The sequence below is a fragment of the Ictalurus punctatus genome, chromosome 4 (assembly GCF_001660625.3).
Source record: "Ictalurus punctatus breed USDA103 chromosome 4, Coco_2.0, whole genome shotgun sequence".
In the NCBI taxonomy this organism is placed as follows: Eukaryota; Metazoa; Chordata; class Actinopteri; order Siluriformes; family Ictaluridae; genus Ictalurus; species Ictalurus punctatus.
In genome coordinates, this window is record NC_071284.1 from 14135541 (window position 1) to 14159462 (window position 23922).

The following is a 23922-nucleotide window of genomic DNA, read 5'->3' on the forward strand; positions in this document are numbered from 1 at the left end:
ATGAACTGCTTGCTTCAGGTCCTTCCACAACATTTCAATTGAGTTAAGGTCAGGACTTCTGATAAGTTTCAGGCATGACCTCTGTGTCTCAATTCTGAACACAAGTTGTTTTGTGTTCTTGGTATGTGTTGTTTTGAGCATTCCTAATCACCCCGCCTTTCATCCTCACTCACGCTCTCTCTCGGTTCTTCTGCTTCTCCTCTTATTATCTGGTAGACCAGACGTCTTGTAGTTTTTATGTCACTCGAACATAAGTAATAGATGTTTTGATTTTATATATGACTTGTTCCAATTGACATTTATCATTCTTTATCAATATTTCTCTGTGTATATATACTTTATTTTCTGTATCATTAAACTAAAAAGCTTTCACTGAACAATGGTGTCAGTGTGACTTCTTCCTGGGCCTAGACAAGAGGAAATCAGACAGTGCTTGGTCCAAATTCTGGTTCTGTGACAAAGAACATAACAAATTCTTTAACCATTCTTTGGTAGAATGACTTGTGTGCTTAGGGTCGTTGTCTTGATGCATGACCCACTATCTCTTGAGATTCAGTTAATGGCTAGATGTCCTGACATTTTCCTTTAGAATCCAGATGCAGCAAAACAGGCCCAAACCACGTTAATACCACCACCATGTTTCACAGATAGGATAAGTTTCTTATGCTGGAATGCAGTGTTTAACTTTCTCCAAACATAATGCTTCTCATTTAAACCAAAAATTCTATTTTGATCTCATCCATCCACAAAACAATTTTCTAGTAGCCTTCTTGTTGTTAGCAAACTGCAGACAGGCAGCAATGTTCTTTTTGGAGAGCAGCGGCTTTCTCCTTGCAACCCTGCTATTCCATACCATTGTTCTTCAGTATTCTCCTGATGGTAGACTCATGACCATTAACATTAACATTAGTAACATTATCCAATATGAGAGAGGCCTTTGGTTGCTTAGAAGTTACCCCGGGCTCCTTTGTGACCTCTTGGACTATGACACGTCTTGCTTTTGGAGTGATCTTTGTTGGTCGACCACACCTAGGGAGGGTAACAATGGTCTTGAATTTCTTCTACTTGTACACAATCTATCTGACTGTGGATTGGTGGAGTCCAAACTCTTTACAGATGGTTTTGTAACCTTTTTCAGCCTGATGAGCATCAACAACTCTTTTTCTGAGGTTCTCAGAAATCTCCTTTGTTTGTGCCCTGATAAACTTCTACAAATGTGTTTTGAAGATCAGACTCTGATAGATCTTTAAATAAAACAGAGAGCTCACTCACACCTTTGATTGAAAACACCTGACTCTAATTTCACCTTCAAATTAACTGCGAATCCTAGAGATTCAAATACTTTTGCCACTCACAGATATGTAATATTGGATCGTATTCTGTAATAAATAAATGACCAAGTATAATTTTTTTGTCTCATTTGTTTAATTGGGCTCTCTTTGTCTACTTTTAGGATTTGTGTGAAAATCTGATGATATTTTAGGTCATATTTGTGCAAATATATAGAAAATTCTAAAGCATTTACTAACTATCAAGCACCACTGCACATACATAACTAGCTTTAGCCCTGATAAAACCAATGTGTCTTTTTCTTATTTTGTTTACATAATACATACATACTTTCATGTATATTTAATCCACCAATTATTTAGCTGCTTCTCGGTAGGTTGGCTACTGCCCAGGTGAAACAAACTGTCTTGAGGCTTCTTTTGATTAGCTATTATTTGTTATTAGTAGAGGTGACATCAGTCTTGGATGCAGGTTCAAATTAGTTATGGTGGTTGGTAGTGTAGCTTCACCATCTTGAAAGAAAATGTTTCACAAGCAAACAAACAAACAAACAAACAAAATATTCTTTTTTGCCCATAATACTTTGTTCTTTTAAACTCAGTGTGATCACTGTTCAGAAAGTAACAGACTGTAGATTCCTGGTATATTTTTAAGGTTCTATGTCCTATGGCATAGACATTTGTCAAGCACAAGGCCAAACAGCCATTTGACCCGCGTTAAGTTGGAAAACATTGTAGTGAAACGGCCAGCAGTAGGTCTACACTACTGCTCAGCATTTTAACCAGCATATTAACCATTTTATCCAGGATTAACAGGATTCCCTAGCCATTGTACAGTGTGCAAAACAGATCACACACTGCTTAACTAAAACCGATGTGCGACAGCCTTTTAAAAATAAAAATAATAGGGCTAGTTAACATAACTGCCACGTGCACTCCGTTTTCTACGGTGACTAGCTTGACCGCTATGGATTTTGTGCCAAAAGTTTCAAATAAAACCATCAAAATGAAAAACTTTCTCTTTTTTTTGTGCAAATGCCAGTTATAAAAATCAGATTCAAAATATATTTTTTTAAAACTTCTGTTTTGATGCTCTCATTTTGCTCTCCTTTTTCCAATTTGCGATGCAGGTGTTTGTTTTTTTTGCTTCTGGAATCACTTCTACTTCTGCAAAATCTTTTTTTGCCTCTGACTGTTGGTAGCCTACATTTTTACATTTTGAACAACTGTTCAAGTAGCCCTTCTCCAACTGTTTACTCAGCTGTGCTCTGAAAGTTAGCCACGCCCATCCGATTAAAGGTGGCGCTGCCTCTGACGCGAATGAACGGCGCCAATGTGCTGAGCAGTGGTTGCATTAAAAAGCTGACAAAAATAATTAGTAGCCACTGAAATTTTTGTAGATGCATTCTCACATATTTCTTTATCATACAAGTGACTTCATTCCACGCAAAGTAGCAGTTTATACAGATAACGTTAGCTAGGCTGAAGTTCGCTTCTTATTCAGATTTTCCGTTGCACCTTAAAAAGGTCCTGATCTTACGAGCTCGCGCCTGTAGATGGCGCCAAAAAGAGCACTAATATCAGACATTTCCAAAATGAGATTTAGGAATTAGGCAGAAAGTGGAAACAAAACAAAACAAATCAGAATAAGAAGCTAGCTTCAGCATAACTACCTAATTATCTTTTTAAACTGCTACTTAACTGGATAGAATGAAGTTACTTGTATGACAAAGAAATATGTGTGAATGCATCTACAAACAATTCAGTGGCTACTCGTATTAATTTTGGCAGCTTTTTAATGCAACTACAATACAGCGTGCCTACAGTGGAGGACTCGACTCCACTCCTTCCGCCATGTCAGAGGACGCTACACCTTTAATATGTAGGCGTGGTTAACTTACAGAGCACCTCCCACTCCAAAATCAGTTGACCAATAGAGATTTAAAGTGAACACCTTCTTCTAAGATCCACCCCCGTACAAAAAAATGTGCCAAAGGTCAGAAACGAACAAACACGAAAGATTTGGCAGTTGAGCATACAATGAACGCCTGAGTATGGTATGACAGAACTCTCACAGGTGACTGTATTATATAACTATATAGTAGTTATGTAACTATTATATAACTACTGAACTATAGCAGTGTGCTGAGAAACAGGTTCATCTACTTCACTGAGGTGGCATTCTACTTTGGTGAGCACATGTAGCCTACATTACATTTAGGTAATAGGTTATAGTTCTCCACCCAATGCTCGTCATCGTTGCCATGACCCGAAAACAAATGCAAACTATGAGGGTGTAACACAAACACTAAAAACAATAAATAATGTCATGAATGGTAGTTTTTGTTCTAAGAACCAGTGCATTCACCTTTAAAACAAATCAACTCTGCTGTTGCACAAAGTAGCAAGGATATGTGTTTTCTATCTTGTATATCTGTATTTTCTTATTTGTGTTATCCGTTCCACCTTAAAAGATCCAGGACTTCGCAATAAAAATTACTTATACAATTCAGTGAACGTTGTGCATAATCGAATTTGCTTATTCCGTATGCTGTTTCAAAAACATTACCATTGCATATAAAAAATAAGTTTAATGTATTGTATAAATGCTCAATATAAAAAAGTACTGTAGGAATTTTAAATAATGGCCCTGTGAACTTGGCACTGACTACTGAATACAGGCAAATTGTACTTTCTGCTGCACTATATGCCATTATATACTCATTTTCAAAACGTCTGAAGAGTATGACAATTGCTTATGAAAATATCTGATTTACTATCAAAACACACAATATGAAGAAATTTTACTGTAGGAAGTTTTAATAATAGCTCTGTGAACTTGGCATTTGAGACTATCAAATACAGGCAAATTCCTATGCCTCCTATTCCTATCTCCTCATTTTCAAAATGTCTGAAAAATCAAACAATTGCACATGAAAATTGGTGTAATGTACTATCAAAAGACTCAATATAAAGAAATTTTACTGTAGGAATTTTTAATAATAGATCCTATCAAACAAAATCAAATTGCATGTTCAGCCCTGTGATGCCAAGAAGCTTAAGGGTCTTGTACAGAGTCCAGCCTGCACAGTCACTGTAGCCAACTCTCTTTCCCTGACAAAAGCAATGTGCATGTTGTTGCTTGCTATGAGTGATCCCTGTGCCGATGACATCTGTTATCACCTTTTGCCGATTACTGTTAGCACCTGATCATGGTGCAAGTAATGCATTTGATGCACCTCATCATGGTGGCACGCCTTTCCCAGGGCAATTGGGCAACCATATGCTCCAGTGTTCCTCTTCTCTTGCACAGTGGTTCATGCTGAGGTTTCTGCTATACTAAAAGTGAAGAGGTTGGATGGGCTGGGGAGGACATCATAAACCAAATGGTTAAAAAACTTCCTTCAAAATGGCTCAGCCTTTCAGAGCTCTGTCCACAAGATTTTACAGTCCATCGCTTACTCCCATCTGGTCTACATGACCTACTACCATATCCCTACATATTAGCTTGGTTGATGGCCTTCTGTGCCCTACACTTCCTCCCAGTTCTCACCTCAATGCCTGCCAAGAAGACTCTGGTGTCAGTGGAATCTCTTAACAGAAACACCTCTCTTACCTCGGTAACCATGAACTCCCCTGACAGACTGCTGAAAGGGAGCAGAAGCTTTTTCCTGTTCCGATACAAGGCCATGCTGCTGAAGCTTTGTGGAAGGCCCAGACACATGTGCAAGAAATAGCTGATCACTCTCTCAAAGCCCTCAACATTGGTAAATTGGTAAATGCAAACTATGAGGGTGTAACACAAATACTAAAAACAATAAATAATATCATGAATGGTAGTTTTATTTTTCTAAGAACCTGTGCATTTACATTTAAAACAAACCAACTCTGCTGTTACACAAAGTAGCTTTTCACTGACTGACAGGATCTGGATGCCTTCTAACGAGAAACAGAACTTGTCAGTTATTTTCCCCTTTCTCTGAACCAGACCCAGGTGATGAGTCGCTCAAGGTCTTGTAGGATCAATCTACATCCTGGCACTGGTGTTGTCACCATGAATGCCCTGATGGGTGGCTGCCCATCACTGGACTTGGACACTCCACTTCAACTGGCTCTCAGAAAGAAGCAGCTGTATTAATCCAGAATGAGGTCCCTGAGCCTACCCGAACATGATGGTGAACATGATGGTGCAGCCTCGACCAGCTTGTGTAAGATTGAAGCGCTATTTCCCTGTATTCAAGTCATAGGGTCATTATTCAAAATTACTTCAGTAAAAAAAATCATAGTGAGTATTTATACGATACATAAATACAAAAATAGTTTTTGAAACAGCATACGAAATAAGTCATATTTTTTTCTCTTTTCTGTACTGAACTGTATAAGTATTTTTTGGGCTTCATGGCGACATCTGCATCCGTGAAACCGTATATCCTGGATCTTTTAAGGTGGAACGGAAAATAAGAAACTGGCGAATAAGAAACTGGCGAATAAGAAGCCAACTTCAATGATATGGTGGCACTACTGTTATACCCAGGCACTTTGTTATCAAACCTAAATATTGTGATACTTATTGCTTATTGTGAAAAATCACACGTTAAGTCTGTGACACCGCCCACACAATGAATGACAACTTTATGTGCAGCTGGCAGTGTTATGTAAATTTCAGGTAACATCACCAAGTGTTGTATGGTTTCGAATACAGAGTTTTAGTTTTTGGGTTTGATTTGTTATGTTTCTTTTTTAAAATAATTTAAACATTCAAATATGCGTTTTAACTTTTTCGCTCATTAGTTTGTCGAAAGCCCTGCAGCTTGGGTGTGGGGGGTTGACATGCTCTAATCGTCCAATCAGAGAAGCGCATGAGCAGACTCTGACCACGTCAGCTCCGCCCAGTTTCCTTTAACGAAACTCACGCGACGATACAGCGACGTACACACAGCTATTCTTCTGCACGAGACGGAACGTGACCGGACCATCTCAACCACAGCAGACTAGCTCGGTGATTTTGTTAGTTGCAGAACCGTTTTGGTTCCCCTAATCGTCACACGAATTAATATCTTGTATCAAATAAATTCGGTATTATCTACATTAAAGAAAGATGAAGACTAAGTTCATCAACGGGGTGTCCTCATCCCCTTCCATGTCCCTGAGTTTATTGGTGACCGAGAACGAGCTTCAGGTCCAGCCTGATACCGAGCCTGACTGCAAAGCTTTTCGAGCAGATGAGCCCGACCCTGAGACCAAGCACAAGGCGTACCTGTGGTGCAAAGAATTTCTTCACGGAGCCTGGAAGTCTATTGAGGAGGAGGATTTTCAGATAACTGCAATCAGGTAGGCTGCTGTGTGCGCATTTCTCGGGTGATAGTTTAAATTTACACACCCCTAGGCAAGTAGGATATTATTCTTAAAAGTCTTGGGTCAGCAACATACATGATCGGCTTTAACTGCAACTAGTCCAAATGCACACTACTGCGGAAAAAAAAAAAAGAAAAAAAAAAGAAAAAAAAGGGGGGGGGGGGGGGGATCACACACACATACATACATACATAAATTTTCACCCATTTCTATGGCAGAGGGGGTCTCAGCAACAAGCTATTCCTCTGCGCATTACCCGAGGACCAGCAGAGCAATGGGGACGAACCAAGGAACGTGCTGCTTCGCCTGTATGGAGCCATACTGCAGGTGTGTTTCCCACTCCATGATTCAATTCTGCATGGCATGATTAATCTTTGTGCACAACCCAGACATACTTTTACATTGAGAACATGTCCACACCCTTAGGGAGCTAGCAACTACAAAAGAAAAACTCTATACAGGTCTGTACACTGACAAAATGATTGGATAAATGGAGGATAGTGCAAAATGAATCAACATTGATAGACAATTCATTTTGTTCATTCACCCTCCACCCCACATTACTTCTTTCAGTGTCTGTTAATAATTAATAGGTAAGCTGATATGTGTCTGTTGGTATGTAGGTTATATCCCATTGACCATCTCAGCCTAGAGCAGTTTCTCAGCCCTGTATGACATTTTGTTGTTTTCCCCACTCCGACACACCCAAAGTAACCCGTCATCAGCTCACTAAAAAGTTATTCATGAGGTGTAAAATGGGTGTTTGTAGAGTAGAGAGAACAGTATAACATGTAGTGCAAGGCTGTTTACATGGTATCATCTTACCTCTGTTTTACATATTTAAATTCAAATTTTTATTGAAATTATCCCACCCAACAATTCAAACTTTATACTAGATGCTAAATTATGTTTGTATTTCTCAAATGAGAAAGGGAAGTGTGTACATGTTTTATACTGTATGTATGTGTAAGAGAGAAAGTGTGTATGAGAGCTTGTCATCTGCATGTTGGTGTTTGAATGTGGAATGCCGTATTTTGTTGGGTGATGTACCTCCATGCCTGTACCTGCGTGTCTTCTTTGCCGTAGGCTTGCCCAAGGAGCGTGCCTTGAGCACTCTTGTTTCCAGGTGATCCACCATACCAGCCACGGTACAGTATTAGATCCCAGAAGCTAAAGCACTGTCAGCCAAGTTCTCGCCATTATGTCAGATGCTTAAACCTTTTGATGTTTGACCCTTTTATGTGTTGCTCTGTCAGAAATATTCTCTATGTTTGTCTGCTTCCTATAAACAAATTCTCAAAATGTGTTGTTAAAACATTTACAAAACCAACAAGGAGTGCATTTTAGTGGTTAGACAGCTTTTCCACTACTATATAGAGGCACCTTAAGACCACTGATAGTACCAAAGCAAAAAACATATACGATTCTATATATAGAAATGATTACTTTAAACCTGGCATGTGCTAGCTAGTCTAAAATACAGTCCTCTAAGATTTTTCTATCAGAATGGTGAAATTGGATTTAAGCACGGTCATTGTTTCATAGGGATTAATACAAAATGATCTAACTTATCTCTAATCATATTTAAATTGAACTTTGAAAGAATATATCTCCACAAAGTTGTCTGAGGCAAAATAAACACTTTATTTTTATTGATGTTGGTACTTTCAGTGGAAGAGGTAGTTTGTTACACCATGGTTACCAAACACCTTAGAAAGAAACATTTATACTAAAAAAGTAGCTCTTGATTTAAGTTCTTAAAAGCATTTAAACAGTTTAGAAATCAGTCAGCTTGAACATTGTTTTGATAATTGGAGTTATAAACCTGCTTAATAATTTCTTGATTCTCAGAGAACTGATTTAGCCATGAAACAAACAAAACCTTGGGTCACCATCTGAGAGACTCATGCTCCTCAAACCAGCCATAAATTCCTTTCAAGTACCTGGAATTTGTGAACTCTCTGTACGCTTGCATGACTATTAAAAAAAAGCATTATTGGTTTTGTTGAAAATGCTACTTTCCTATGGTAGTATATGATATGGTAGAATGTATTGAATTACAATTGTTGTTGCTTTTTTATTGGAGAGAAATTTTTCATTGTCTGTTGCAACCTCCTTTTCAAGATGAAATGGCTGTCGAATAAAGGAAAAACAACAACAGTTGGTGCTCAAGGTTAGCTTTTTGCTTTTTCTCTTATTGTTAGATGTCCTGTAATAAAGGAGACTGTGGACAGTCAAACACAGAAAATCATTTTCAGGTAAGTAACATCTAACATTGCTTTTTTGGAAATTGGGTTTTTATGTGATATTTGCCTATATCTTGATAATGGCCCTTAAAATCTAAGCATCTTTTAGGGTCACATTATGTCCCTCCTCATAAGACCAACATGCCTGTCATTCACCCATAAGTAAATATTCTGTGGTGTTGTTGTGCGATTCAAAATTGTTTTCATCAACAATACATGACAACAATGTCATTACTGTGTTTCACTTTACAGTTTGAGAAATTACAAAACCCCCTTTGCTATATTGATGAAATTCCCTTTACTATATTGATGAAATTCCCTTTACTATTTTGATGATCTGTCTACATTTTCAGAACAAGACTTGATTTGTTGTGTTTTGATTAGCCTTTTACCTTAAAGGTTATGTTTCTCCGTAAACATTCTCTGGACTGTAGTGATTCAGTTCATGTTAGTCATTTATAACTGTGGAGGAGTGACACCGAATTGAATCAACTGAACGGAATAGACCAACAATCTATAACATATCTCATTTTAGTTTGTCCTTACTTTGAGATGAGATAAACAGGCATTGGGGATCTAAATATGCAAAACCCTACACCTGTCCTTGATACTCCTGATACACACTTGATACTGGCAGAGGCAGCAAAGGCACATTACTTGGATCCTATTAGAAGCTAATGTCACTTTATCCCTTGCGGTCTGATATCGGGTAGGTTACACGTCAGTTCAATTTGCAACTCTTATATTTGCATGAAGTCTTTGTTTCCAAAGTCTCTCATGTTTCTTGTGCCCCACTCAAAAGGCATAAGAATAGCCCTTAGTTACATTCATGACCCCATGCTAGATTGTTACTGCTCACTGCATGTTGTGGTCCACTTTCAGCTCAACAAATCGTTTTTCTGCATGGGTAATTCAGTTATGGCTTGTTTTCTACGGTGCATGGAGCAATGGAAAATCCCCCAAGCTGCTGCCTTGACCTGAAGACACATGACTGCTTAGTCATAGAGAGTGACAAAGGGAGTGGGGGAGAGAGAGGGAGAGAGATATTCATCACACTGCATTCAAACTCTACATTGCAGGGGTACTTTCGCTGCAAATGAAAACAGCTAATCAAGATAGAATTAAAAAAGCTCATAAGCTCATAATTCTAGTCTAGAATTAAAAAAAGTTTTAGGCTCTTCGAGATCATGTATTGTTTGTCATTATGTGTGTGTTCATAATTTATAGTGAGAAACTAAAAAAAAGCTCACGTGCTATGATTAGGTATTATTACATAATACTTAATAAATGTTTCCTATAATTGTAGATCATTAGTCAACTATAAATTTTAGTTCTGCATTAATGATGATTAGATGTAGACTGTAATAATGATGGACATAAAGATGCAAATGTTCAAAATGTCGATTTCACTGTAAAGAGCTCAATCCACCCTCAGTCACAAAAAGGGCAAATGAAAAAAATACAAATAATTAAATGCTTATAAGTAACAAAACTAAAGTTTATGGTAATTGTTTGTTCATGACCTTTGGGTGGTGTGTGGAATTTATAGGCCATGATTACTGTGTAATAAATTCTGGTTAGTGTTGTAGGATGAAGTTGTATCAGGTGTTGTGATTGTTAGTGCAGCAAATTGGGGCCATTTGTAAACGTGTGTTTAATGGCTTGGGCAATCAAACTAACTGAACTTTGTATTATAAGGTTCTATGTGGATGAAGATAAAAATCCATATAAAACCTAATAATGCTTGACTCAACATTTGAATCATTCTAACAACAAGATAAATATAGTCTTGTAGATAACAGTCCTGCTATGTATACTATATGGTAATTATTATATCATTACCTGACTTGACTAGACTGGAGTGTCAATCTGCAGACATTAGAAGAAACAGGCACACTGTTGATGGTGACTCCACGGTTAATCATTCATTTATTTCTCCTTAATATTAAGCCATTCAAGTGAAAGTTAGTTTTACAAAGTGGCCCTACATCTGAGGACGTGCAGTTTCCATCTATGCTGGACTAACGTCTTGTCCAGGTTTTCCTGTTTTGCATAGTTTAACAGGACAGGATGTGTGAAAATTTTGGCTATGCGAAGCTATACCATGGCAGATGGGACTAGGGGGAGAGGATAATGATATTTAACTGTGATTTCGTTGAGGTCTCTCTAATCAATGCACGGTCGGTGTTCGCCACCTTTCTTGTGTGCAAAAGTGAAGCCAGCAGCATCAGGAGAGGTTGAGGGGCAGATGTACCCCTGTTGAAGCACTTCCTCAATATACTCCTCCATAGCGTTGTGCTGGGCCATGGAGAGTGGTTAGATGTGTTTGCGAGGAGGTGTGGCCTGGTGCCGACATAAAGTAAAAATCTTGCAGTATAGAAACAGGTGGCTGTTTTTAAATGCCTTTTACATAACTTTATTTTATTCTAAAATAGTCTCTCATATTCTAATATTAATATTCTAAAGTTGTCTCTCTTCAAAGCAACCTAAAAAAAATATCCTTTTCAGAAGTCCTGCAACAACAACAAAAACATGTTAGATAATACAGGCTGTTGGTTGAATGGAAGTTTTCCTTCAACAGCATGTGACTCTCACAGTGCAGAAATCGATAATTTTTGGGGGGAAGAAAGCTGCCCTTTATCACATGGGAGTCATACAGTCCGTTTTTTCTAGCCACACACCATCAAGTACTTCAGCATATTTGTCATTCAAATCATTGAACTTTTTAGGCTCTATTGAAACAAACCTGATGTCATGATTAGTTAAGCGGCATAATTAAAGACCAGAGGGATTTGGCAAGCCAAGCTTTTCTTCTCACAATCATCTCCATTGTTTCTTAGAGCCGTTACTTTTTCACTGAAGTAATCTCACTTCAGTACAGTAATTCACATGTGATCATCAGTTCTGCTTGAAAAAGTTACCATTTAATTGAAATAATTGAGGAATGATTTAATTTCACTTGAGACATAAATGTTAAATTAAGAGTACATTAATAGTGCATCCAGATATTTAGATTCTTTTTTCATTCTCATATAACATGCTTCAATCAGTGGATTTATTAAGCACAAACCGTAGCATCTTATTTATGTAATAATTGTCTTCATGATCATCTCAGCCCCTGTTTAAATGGGTTTTACTAACCCTTATTTCTGTGGACGACCTTTATTAACTTCAACTTAATAAACACCCCTGATTCTGTTATACATCATCTAATGTCATGTATTTTATCTTTGATTTTGAAGATGATGAATGCTGCATTTGTTAAATAATGTGTGTATGTTTGCATTTATTCAGGGAGCTGAAGCTATGGTCTTGGAAAGTGTGATGTTTGCCATACTGGCAGAGAGGCAGCTTGGGCCTAAGCTCTATGGCATCTTTCCCCAGGGGAGACTGGAACAGTATGTGCCGGTGAGTCTTGCAGTATGGCGTTTCATTGTTCAGGGATTGCTGGTATTTGTGTAGGCATGTGTGTGAGTGTGTGTGAGCCTGCATGACTGATTCCTGACTCATAATGATGAGGTGTTTTGCTCATATTTGTTAGGGAATCAAAGTGGACAGTGCCAACATTTTTAGTTTGTGTATGTGAGTGTGTGTGGGTCGGCCTATTCATATGCACTGATGGGTGATTAATTTTAAAGGGAATGTAGATTCAATAACAACAAAATACACTACATGTTGTCCAAATACCATTTCCAAACAATTCTCAAATCATACTTATTTGTCTGCACAGAGCCGCAAGCTTACCACAGAAGAACTGGGAAATCCAAGTTTATCTGCTGAGATTGCAGAGAAAATCGCTAAGTTCCACAAGATGAGGATGCCTTTTAACAAAGAGCCAAAATGGCTGTTTGGCACCATGGAAAAGTGAGTGACACTAGAACTGTGTTTTCAATACCTTCAGCAGTTTCTCATATTGTGATGTCCCATTTTACAATGTCTCCTCTGGAAGCTAGCAGTAGGTAAATAATAGATTAACCATTACCCTTGTGTGTTACTTCTCTCTGGTGGATGAGGTAAGCTTTTTTATGAATAAAACCTGTAATGGTAAAAGCCAAACACTGCAACACTGTCATTAAAGATGAATTTACTCTGATAACCTGACTGAGGACAAATTGCTTCTGTCAGGGCTGTAAAAGAGAGTAAAATTCTGGGTGATTCAGTCAGGGTTATAAAACAGATGCCTGCTGGAGTGATATTTAACTGACTGATGGCTTGATAAATAGTCTATGTAAAAGGGCAATTTTAAAGTATTTGTCCAACGAGTGCCAAATTTTCCAGTCAGAGGTTTCCATTTCAATGCTTTTGCCCATAGCCAATCTGTAATTTGTAATCATGTTAAGGTCAAACCCAGCTGTAACAATTTATGGAGATTTATAGAACATGGATTATTTGGCTCAAATGTCTTTGTAGGTGTCTGCTGGGTGAAACAGAACACAAAGTGTGAACAGGTGGGAATCCTCAAGTATTTGAAAACCTGTGTAACTGGTTCAGACATCCCAACATGCAAAATCTCATGCACACAGCCACCCAATATGCATGAACAGGAATGCTATTTATTTAACAACATATTCCAAATATTTAGACACACTATTTACACACACTAGTGCAAATAGCTTTTCTGGTATATGCAGAAAATGGGACATTAAAATATGTACTTACACTGTTTCGTAATATATTATGTTATTGTATTATTCAACTCATGGATTAATTTTTTAATTCAATAACGACACATATTTACAGGGAGTTTGGCCTCATTACTTAGACATCAATGCAGTAGCTCCTTATAGCAGCTAGTTAAAATGCTAGCTATTCTAATGGACGAATGACACCTATTCAACTCACCTGAACGTGTATTTACAGTCATTTAACCCACCATGGGCAATTGAGAAATCACTGCTGCAAACAGTGCAGCGAGCTACACTGTCGTTTTTTACCCCTATTATGCATGGGTACACTTTAGTTTAGTCTGGGGTGAAGTGCTGATAGGTTAGTTAGCACAGAGAGAGACCAATCAAGACGTGTGCTGTGTCACTCTCTCACCATGTCTGTCACTCACTCTCTCGGTTTCTCCAGGGCCCATCTACCATTAGAAATGATCATAGAACTCCCTCTCACTCTCTCTCTCTCTCAAAAAAAAGTTGGGATGTCTGCTGGTTGAATGTTTATAGTCTGACATTTTGGCTCAGAAATCTCCTGTCTCAAGGCCATTAATTGGCTCTTCCCACATTGCAGATACATGAATCAAGTGCAAAGGCTGACCTTCACCAGAGAGATCCTCCACCATAAATTCAACCGTCTTATGAGCTACAACCTGCCTCAAGAGATGGAGAACCTCAGGTAAAGAAATTAATGAAATTTTATTTAAGGGTAACCACTATTGGTTAAGAATACAAGTACTCTAATTGCTTTTGGTTTAGCACTAAATCAGTACTGTTGTCTTACACATGGGAAGGTAGATAATTAATTGTGTTTGTAGGTGTCTCCTGGAATCCACCCAGTCTCCTGTTGTTTTCTGCCATAATGATTTACAAGAAGGTAAAATACTATATATATATATATATATATATATATATATATATATATATATATATATATATGAAAAATTGTCTTTATTGTTTAATCTTTTAATCTTTTCTTAAAAGAAAATCACAAAAATTCTCTGTTCTCATCGATATCAAACAATTGCAAGCACAACAAAAAGGTTTATCCAAAAAAAATGTCTTTGTTAAATATTAGTGTCACAATTATTGGCACCCTTTTAGTCAATACTTTGTGCTACCTCCCTTTGCCAAGATAAACTTTTGATCTTTTGATAAAAAAAAAAAATCACAAAAATACTTTGCTCTCATAGATATCAAACAACATACAAACCAAAATATCAAACACAACACAGGTTTATTTAAAAAATCTTTGTTAAATATAGGTGTGCAACAATTATTGGCACCCCTATGAATTAATTTGAGAAAAATATATTTTAAGTATATTCCCATTGATATTTTAAATTTTTTTGTACACCTGAGTGACTAGGAACAGGAAATTGTTCAACCATGACTTTCTGTTTCACAGGGGTATAAACATGAGGTGACACATAGGCCAAATTCCCTTAGTCATTCATAACAATGGGTAAGACAGTATAGATGATTGTTGAGCTTCACGAAATGGGAAGTGGCTATAAGAAAATAGCACTCGCGTTGAAAATGCCCATTTCCACCATCAGGGCAATAATTAAGAAGTTCAACCTAGAATTGGACGTGTGTCTATATTGTCTCAATGCACTGTGAAGAGGATGGTTCAAGTGGGCAAAAAATGTCCAAGGATCACAGCTGGAGAATTGGAGAAGTTAGATGTGTCTTAGGGTCAGAAAGTCTCCAAAACTACAATCCAAAGTCACCTACATCACCCAAGTTGTTTGGAAGGGTTTCAAGAAAAAAGCCTCTACTCTAATCCAAAAACAAACTCAAGCATCTTCAGTTTACCAGACGCTACTGGAACTTCAAATGGGTTTTATGATTGGGTTCTATGGTCAGATGAAACCAAAATAGAGCTTTTGGCATTGTATGGAGGAATGGTGTCAGATCCCTTGCCATGTATTCTCCAACCTCATCAGGCATTACAGGAGAAGACTCAGAGCTGTTATCTTGGCAAAGGGAGGTAGCATAAAGTATTGACTAAAAGGGTGCCAATAATTGTTGCACACCTATATTTAAAAAAGATACTTTTTGTTTGATAAACCTGTGTTATTGCAATTGTTTGATATCCATGAGAGCAGAGTATTTTTGTGACTTTTTTTAAACAAAAGATAAAAAGGTTAAACACCTTTTTATCTTAGCCTTCTTTGCTCATATTTACCAAGTGTGCCAATATTAGTGGAGGGCACTGTGTGTGTGTGTTTGTGTGTGTGTGTATATTAGAGATGTCACGATACCAAAAATCCAGTAGTTGGTTCCGATACCACCAAAAGTACACAATACTCGATACCAAAGTCGATACCACGGTGTGCTATAAAAATAAAATGAAAAAAATTAAATTAAATTAAAAACTCCTGGAGGACATCCTCCTCTGGCTGATACTGGCAAAAAGAGAGAGAGAGAGAGAGAGAAGGGGATATTTTAGTTATCAAACACTGTCTGACAATGACTAATAAAACAGTGGAGGCTACAAATGCTAAAGTGCACTCCTAAATGTGCACACATATCCACACCCCTTATACTCATTAGTTTAAATTCACTGATATGGTTGTAGGCCATATAATTATTAGTGACATTAGGCTACATTTTGGCTACATTTTACATATGCATGGTGGCCCATTTGGAGGTAGTTTATAACACTGCAATGTGTTAGCGGCGTTAACAAATAACTGGCTATCGCAAACACATTCATGGAGCATAAGGTTAGCTGGTTTCACCACCAAAATGCGAGCTGCCTCAAACAAACATAATATAGAACCGTCTTTCAGGTGCTTCGCCAAATTTGAGGTGTTTCCTCCCTCCCTCCCTGTTTTAAATGAACGATAGCATTGGTTGCACACCGGCTTCAGAGAATCAATTATATGTTTGTTGTAATCTGCCTCGAATGCAAAGTATTTCCATATTTAACTCCTACCACCTTTCCTCTCAACGAGTCGGGGCGGAGCTAAACTTCACAGTCTTCTGTAGTTTTTCCTGTGCGCTTGTAGGCGTTCTTCTTCTTTACCATTTGTGGACCGACTAAAACACTTACGCGTATTTGCTGCCCCATCAGCTCCTGAAGTAACTCGGAAGTAACCCTCGGTAACTTTACCAGTGGTGCCTACGCTACTGTAGGAAAACAAGTACCATCACATTTTAAGAATGTTGGTACAGACTTGGTACCGGTATCTCGTGACATCCCTCATATGTGGGTGTATGTATGTATGTATGTATGTTTTATAAATTGTGTGTTTTTGTTAGTTTTTATTTATTAAAAAAAAAAAAAAAAGTAATTCATTATTGCTTGCAGGAAACATCCTTCTTCTAAGTGTCAAGGAGAACATAGAAAAGCAGAAGCTTATGCTGATTGACTTTGAGTACAGCAGCTACAACTACAGGTCTGTATGTCTCATTGTAGATTTGCTTAATCAGTCACTTGTGTGCTTGTGAAAAGTTAGTTCAAGTCGAATGCTTCAGTTGAAACAATGAACTTTGTCCTGTAAGTGCATAACCATATGGTTTAATTTCCACATTTGCTACATTTTTCTGGACTTTGCATAGCCTAATAAAGAGATCATTCTCTGAGTATTGTCCTTTTTTCAAAACTCCTTTCATAAACCCAGCGTTATATGGAAGTAATATTTTGAGCATTTGGACTACAAAAAATCCTCTCTGCCTTTGCCTCTGTGTTATCCCAGGGCAGTCTCATATGTTTAAAATGCCTGGACAGAAACTCTCTTCAAAGAGACTTTGAAAAAGTCAAATAGGCATTGAAACCTGTGGCAAGCATCCAACAGGGCAGTCCAACGTTTTTTCCAAGGCTTCACATTCCCACATATGTTCCAGCACAAGATGGATTGGATTTTACCCAGAATCCATGGACAACCAAGTTCATAAATGCTGTGCTCTGTAGCTGGTGAAGGCTCCACTGCAGCAAATAGGGAAATGGGGACATTTGGACAGAATTAAAGCCTGAGAAAAGCCAACCATTCGCAGGCATGATTTATTTTCCCAACTTTTCATCCAAGTCTTCGGGGTCATGAAATCACACATGGAAAGTTTTATAGTTTCAGCACAGCATTAAAGGCAGGGGTGAACACAGCCTCAAGACGAGTCAGATGGGTCTTTTGTTTGGTTTCCACAGCAGCTGTGAGGCTCGCTTGAAAGAGCTGAGCTTTGGGTGCACTGCCAGCAGATTAGCACTTTATCTGGCTCCATGTACACTTCAGAGACTGTTTGTGATAGCTGAAAAATTATAATAGACCTGAAAAACTGTAGGAATGTACACTGGAGACTGTATTGTTTATTATTTAAATGTTATTTAAACTCTTTGTTTTACAGAGGATTTGATATAGGGAACTTCTTCTGTGAATGGATGTACGACTACAACTGTGACACACCTCCGTTTTTCAAAACCAATACCAAGAATTATCCAAACAAAGCTCAGCAGGTATGAGATGTGGAAGGGTAAAGTTACCTCGCATGTAGACAGTAGGGGAAAGTAGGGCAAAGATCCAGCATACATATCAGCTGTTCAGCAAATGTTAATCTTCATGAATTCCTCATTCACAACTTCTTAAATTGTAAATTCTATTGAAATACTAATTACCTCTTTTGAGTGACCAACAATTAAAAACAAATGTTGCTATTTGACAGTTACAAGCCAATGTTCCATTGATTTGCGTGTCTGTCTAGATGGTATGTAGTCATGAAGCAGTGTCTGCACCAGTGCAGTAGATTTATTACTGCACCTAGTGGTGAAAAATATAAACTGCAACAAGTGCTAATAAAAGGCCCATTGGGGCAGGAATCATGCTGCTCCATGCTCGCTCTGTGACCGTTAATGACAGGGTTGTCAAATTGGGCTACTTTAAAAATACTCTGTGATCTCGAAGATCATATTTTCTATTTTAAAAAAATGGAATTAAATCTTAAAAATTCTTCTGAATGTAGACTTAGAGTATGAACTTATGGAACTGTGAGCAGACCTGCTCTAAAGAATGTCATTACAATGAATGCGCTTTTCTGTATCTTTCCATTTAGATGCAATTCTTTAAAAGCTACCTGTCTGAATATGACCCTGAAGTGTTAAACTTTAGTGAGGAAGTCCAGATAAAAATCAAAGAGGACATGTTGGTAGAGGTTAACAGGTAAGCATATTTCCTTTGCTTGCATCAATTTCTCAATCTACTTAGATTAGATTGACAAATATCTTGCACATTTGATTGTGGATAGCAAGTCACAGAGTAAAGAAAATATTAATTATAAAGCCTCTGGTACTTGTTCATTACACTTTAAATAAGCATACTTGTTTTTAATTGTTTAAAAAAATTAATTTATAAGCAATGAGGTCTAGTTGAACACATCTCTTTGTTGTTCCAAGTTTATTGACTCAAAATTGAGTTGATTAGCATATGGTACCGTTAAAAAATACAGATGCACCCTTTTGGGCCTCCATCTTACTGTACAGAGGCATCTGGAGATTGTGCAACCATTTGGAACTTGTCCAAGAGTGGTGCTCATTTCCAGGAAGAGACTTCAAATCGGGGGTCTTAGCTTCTCGTCAGTCACGTGGCTTCCACAATGTGTGAAATAAATCTCTTTCTTTTGTCTTAGGTTCGCCCTTGCGTCACACTTCTTCTGGGGCCTGTGGTCCATAATTCAGGCAAGACTTTCCACCATCGAGTTTGGCTACCTGGTGAGTTGCTGTGTTTAAATAAACATGCATTGGGATTTAGACAGTAAAATTGTAACTTGTAATACAGTGCATATGGACTGCATTAAAAAGGGAGCAAAACATTTTATTAATTGAACACACTTGTGTGTACACATGGTTACTGCAATACTGCCTGACAACCCTGAACAAAGTCCAAATATTTGTCAGTTCAAGGTGGCATGACATAAAATTTTATGTAGTTTGCCACAAATACTTACTTGGACAGGGTAACAGTCAGCAATATTTTCAGCAATAATTTAAGGGAAAGACATTACAGTTCATGGTGACATGACCACAGAACTGCACTACTGTATATACATAGATCAGCCATAACATTAAAAACCACCTGCTTGACAATGTGTAGGTCCCCCTTGCGCCACCAAAACAACTCTGACTCATCGTGGCATGGACTCCACAAGACTTCTGAAGGTTGTATGTTGTAACTGGGACCAAGACGTTAGCAGCAGATCCTTTAACTCCCGTAAGTTGCAAGGTGGGGCCTCCATCGATCGAACGTGTTTGTCCAGCACATCCTACAGATGCTCGATCAGATTGAGATCTTGGGAATTTGGAGGCCAAGTTAACGTCTTGTACTCTTTGTCTTGTTCCTCAAACCATTCCTGAACAGTTTTTGCAGTGTGGAAGAGCACATTATCCTGCTGAAAGCTGCCACTGCTATTAGGGAATAACGTTTCCATGACAAAGTGTACTTGGTCTGCAACAGTGTTTAGGTAGGTGGCACGTGTCAAATAACATCCACATGAATTCCAAGACCCAAGGTTTCCCAGCAGAACACTGCCCAGAGCATCACACTTCCTCCGCTAGCTTGCCTCCTTCCCATAGTGCATCCTGGTGCCATCTCTTCCCCAGGTAAGCATCAGGACACGTACACGACCGTCCACATGATGTAAAAGAAAACGTGATGAAAAAGTTAGGATGCTTACATGGTCATTGTATGTGGTGGACAGAGGTAAGTATGGGCGCTCTGACCGGTCTGTGGCTATGCAGCCCCATACGCAGCAATCTGTGATCCACTATGTTCTGACACCTGTCCATCATAGCCAGCATAGCCAACTTTTTAAGCAATTTGTGCTACAGTAGGATCGGACCAGTAGTGCTTCTGTGGGATCGGACCAGACGGGCTAGCGTTCGCTCCCCAAACGCATCAGTGAGACTTGGGTGGCTATGACCCTGTCGCCGAATCACAAGTTGTCCTTCCTTGGACCACTTTTGGCAGGTACCAACCATTGCATACCAGGAACACCCTACAAGACCTGCCGTTTTGTAGATGCTCTGACCCAGTCATCTAGCCATCACAATTTGGTCAAAGTCTTTCAGATCCTTATGTCTTATGCTTGCCCATTTTTGCTGTTTCCAACGCAAACTTCAAGAACGGACTGTTCACTTGCTGACTAATATATCCCACCCCTTGTCAGGTGCAATTGTAGCAAGATAATCAATCTTGTTTACTTCACTTCTCATCAGTGGTTTTAATATTATGGCTGGTCTGTGTGTGTGTGTGTGTGTATATTTACATATTAATCAGAATAATCACTGGATACATTCAGTATATTAACATGGACAACAATAATCCAGTATTGACCTGATTAAGACAAAACTCTGATTAAGGAACTAGCATGTAAACAGCGGTTATTGATGACCTTAATCCGAATAAAGTCATACTCGAAGTAAACACAAAGTGAATTAAGACGTGGAGTATTCCTGTTTTAGTTGCATTATCGACGTGCATTATAGACATGTACACACCTTAATCACACTGTTAACGTCGTGTGGGAGTTTTCACCGCATTTTGCGACAGGACACACACACGGCAGAGCTCAACCGTTTAACAGTAAACAAGAGAGCACGGCTGCGTCTGAAACCACGTATTTACCTGCTTTATAGTAGGAGAAATTAATGTATTCTGGCTACTATATAGTAGGGAAGTACGTGGTTTCAGATGCAGCCCACGGCTTCAAGTAGTCGTCTATTTGCACGTATAGCATGACAAATAATTAACTGCACTTGAAGCTTTCGTTAAATTAAAATTAAAAACACCCAAAACTGTATATGGTACAATAACGGAGAAGAACTGTATGGTGATGTGTGAAATTCTGGAGGGAACATTGGACGGCGTGGCGTGGGGACGTAATGACGTGTGCCGTTAATCAATCTGTGTAATATAACATGTAAAACCTAAACATGAAAGGAATATTCTAAAAGCGACTCATGTAAACACCTTAATTCACAATATTGTCTTACTCAGAATAAGGTCAATAATTAGATCATTGTTGCCATGTAAACATAGTCATTGTCTGTCTCTCACTACCTCCTTTGTTCTCTCCCTCTGTTTATGTCTCCCTCTTCCTGACAGGACTATGCCACAGCCAGATTTGACGCATACTTTGAGCTCAAAAAGGAGCTGGGAGTTTAAATGCAGTGTTATTACACAAGGGACTGGTGCTGCATATGCAATAGTGTACCATGCTACTTCGCAGAGTTTATCTCATGTTTCAGCTCCAAAAGCTCAACACATTTTCATGATGCTGAAAGCTTCTGGGCAGCTTAAAAAAAAAACAAAAACAAATGGAAAATGCATACATGTAAAATTACCATTATAGAGTCATGGGTTGGCTTTAAAAAAATTCTAGAATACATTGCTGCACTAACATTTAGAAGCTAGATTCCACCTGATTTGGTGGAAGCACTTGACCCAAAGAGCCATGTGTATCTGCTTTTATTATGGCAAGCAATCTCTGCTGCATTATCTTTTCAACCTGTGCTAGGAAATGTGAAAATGAGGTTCACAACTGTGGACCTTGATCTATAGAGCAGTACAACAGACCAAATGCATTTGGCACTGTAGATTTCCAATGCTGTGAGACATGCACATACATGCATTCAACTTTTTTTTAGTGAAGCCTTACAATCTTTTTTGTGGTTTGTTTACTTGTCTTTCACTACTTAAACAACTATGAAACTGATTGTTTTTAACGGTAGTAGGTTTAAGGGGGCAATAGTGTTAAACAGATCCACAGTGTTTCACATTGTGGATACAGTGGTCACTATCGTCTTTTGTTACATATTGACAATCCTTCCCCATTTTTTTTTTAAACATGAGAAATGTTTTTTTGGGGTCTAATGTTGGTATATAAATGAAACTGTGATAACCTTTTTTTAAAAATCTTTTACAATCTTAGCTACTATTTTTGAGTATCACATTTGTTATATTTAGCTCTGACTATATTATAGTGATAGTATATTAATTTGTTAACATTAATGTGAGTGTCACTCTATACAAGACATGTAAAATGTATTTCTAAGTGGAACTTCTCTTTTTTCCTTTAATGGAAGATGCATTTTTCTTAATAAGAAAGTTGGGTTTTGTGAAGGGATTTGTTGTTAATTCCTTTATCTTCTACATCTTCAGTGTGACATGTAAGGGACTTTTAGTTTTACACCCTACCTTTTAAAGCTGTAATCAATTCATAAACATTCTGCCAATTTAATCACAACTTCTAATAGAATAACAAGGGGCCAATGGAAAACAAAGAGTTTTGTGTATGAGTAGTATATGAGTGAATGTAATGATCTGATGGTATAAATCATATACTGCAATTCCAGATATTATTTTGTTTATTTAACATTATGTATGTATAATAGTAAACGACAATTCAAAACCAATCCACAGTTTGCTCTTTTTATATTGTAATAAAAGGAGAAATAAGCCTTTTGATTTTACACAAACTAACCCATAGTTCTATAGTAAATGCTTTGCTCATAAAAAATGAATGGTCTGTTATTAACAATTCAATAAATAAATAAATAATTACACATTTGATGGTTCAATTTATTCAGTCTTGATTGGTTTCTTGTATTCCTCAGTGTATTTGATTTTATATTTATTTACTTACATGTGTTTTAATATTTTATATGTATATTTGTTCCTGAAAGTTATTTTAGTAATCATACTCATTTTGTTCTTTATTTTTGTGTCTTGTTTTAGTGGGAAAGTAAAAAAAGATTTAAGATTGGTTTATGGTGATAGCTACATTCAGTGCTGAATGATATTTAAACGGGTTAATAAAACTTTGAATTAATATAGGCTAAATTTTTTCAACAGCTGATTAAGCAGATCCTTTTCAAATCAATGTGAGGTCTTCTTTTCAAATGATCAATGCCAATTAATATATAACAGCTTAAGGCTAATTATGTTTTGTATTGATCAGGTCCAACCTGGGGACTTCAAACAACCAAAAGTATCTGTAATCACACAATTACATTTTACATGGTGTTAATTTAGTTACTTGTGTGCTCTACTGCCAGAGTTGGGTTACTTTAAAATGTATTCCGTTAAAGTTACAAATTATTGCAATCAGTAACGTGATCCAACTATATAATGACCCTTATATATATATATATATATATATATATATATATATATATATATATATATATATATATATACACATACACACACACACACGCACATACATACATACATACACACAGTAGCTCACAAAAGTGAGTACACCCCTCACATTTTTGTAAATATTTGATTATATTAACATCGTGTAGGAGATGTGACAACACTGAAGAAATGACACTTTGCTACAGTGTAAAGTAGTGAGTGTACAGCTTGTGTAACT

At 37.6% G+C, this 23922-nt stretch overlaps 1 protein-coding gene across 2 annotated transcripts; it reads left to right on the forward strand.

Annotated features, from left to right (window-relative positions):
* The first annotated feature begins 6201 nt into the window (after window positions 1-6201).
* Window positions 6202-23126, forward strand: chka (choline kinase alpha). 2 transcript variants are annotated; one of them, XM_053677990.1, is made up of 12 exons: window positions 6202-6620; window positions 6863-7008; window positions 8847-8902; window positions 12185-12298; window positions 12621-12754; window positions 14123-14227; window positions 14367-14425; window positions 16868-16955; window positions 17899-18007; window positions 18601-18707; window positions 19174-19255; window positions 21648-23126. In XM_053677990.1, exons 1-12 carry the CDS (start codon window positions 6388-6390, stop codon window positions 21705-21707), a joined length of 1293 nt encoding a protein of 430 aa, XP_053533965.1. In that variant the 5' UTR covers window positions 6202-6387; the 3' UTR covers window positions 21708-23126. The 2 variants fall into 2 exon arrangements, with proteins under 2 accessions (XP_053533965.1, XP_047008955.1); XM_047152999.2 differs by having other exon boundaries at window positions 6203-6620; window positions 6863-6971; window positions 8849-8902.
* Window positions 23127-23922: the final 796 nt, after the last annotated feature.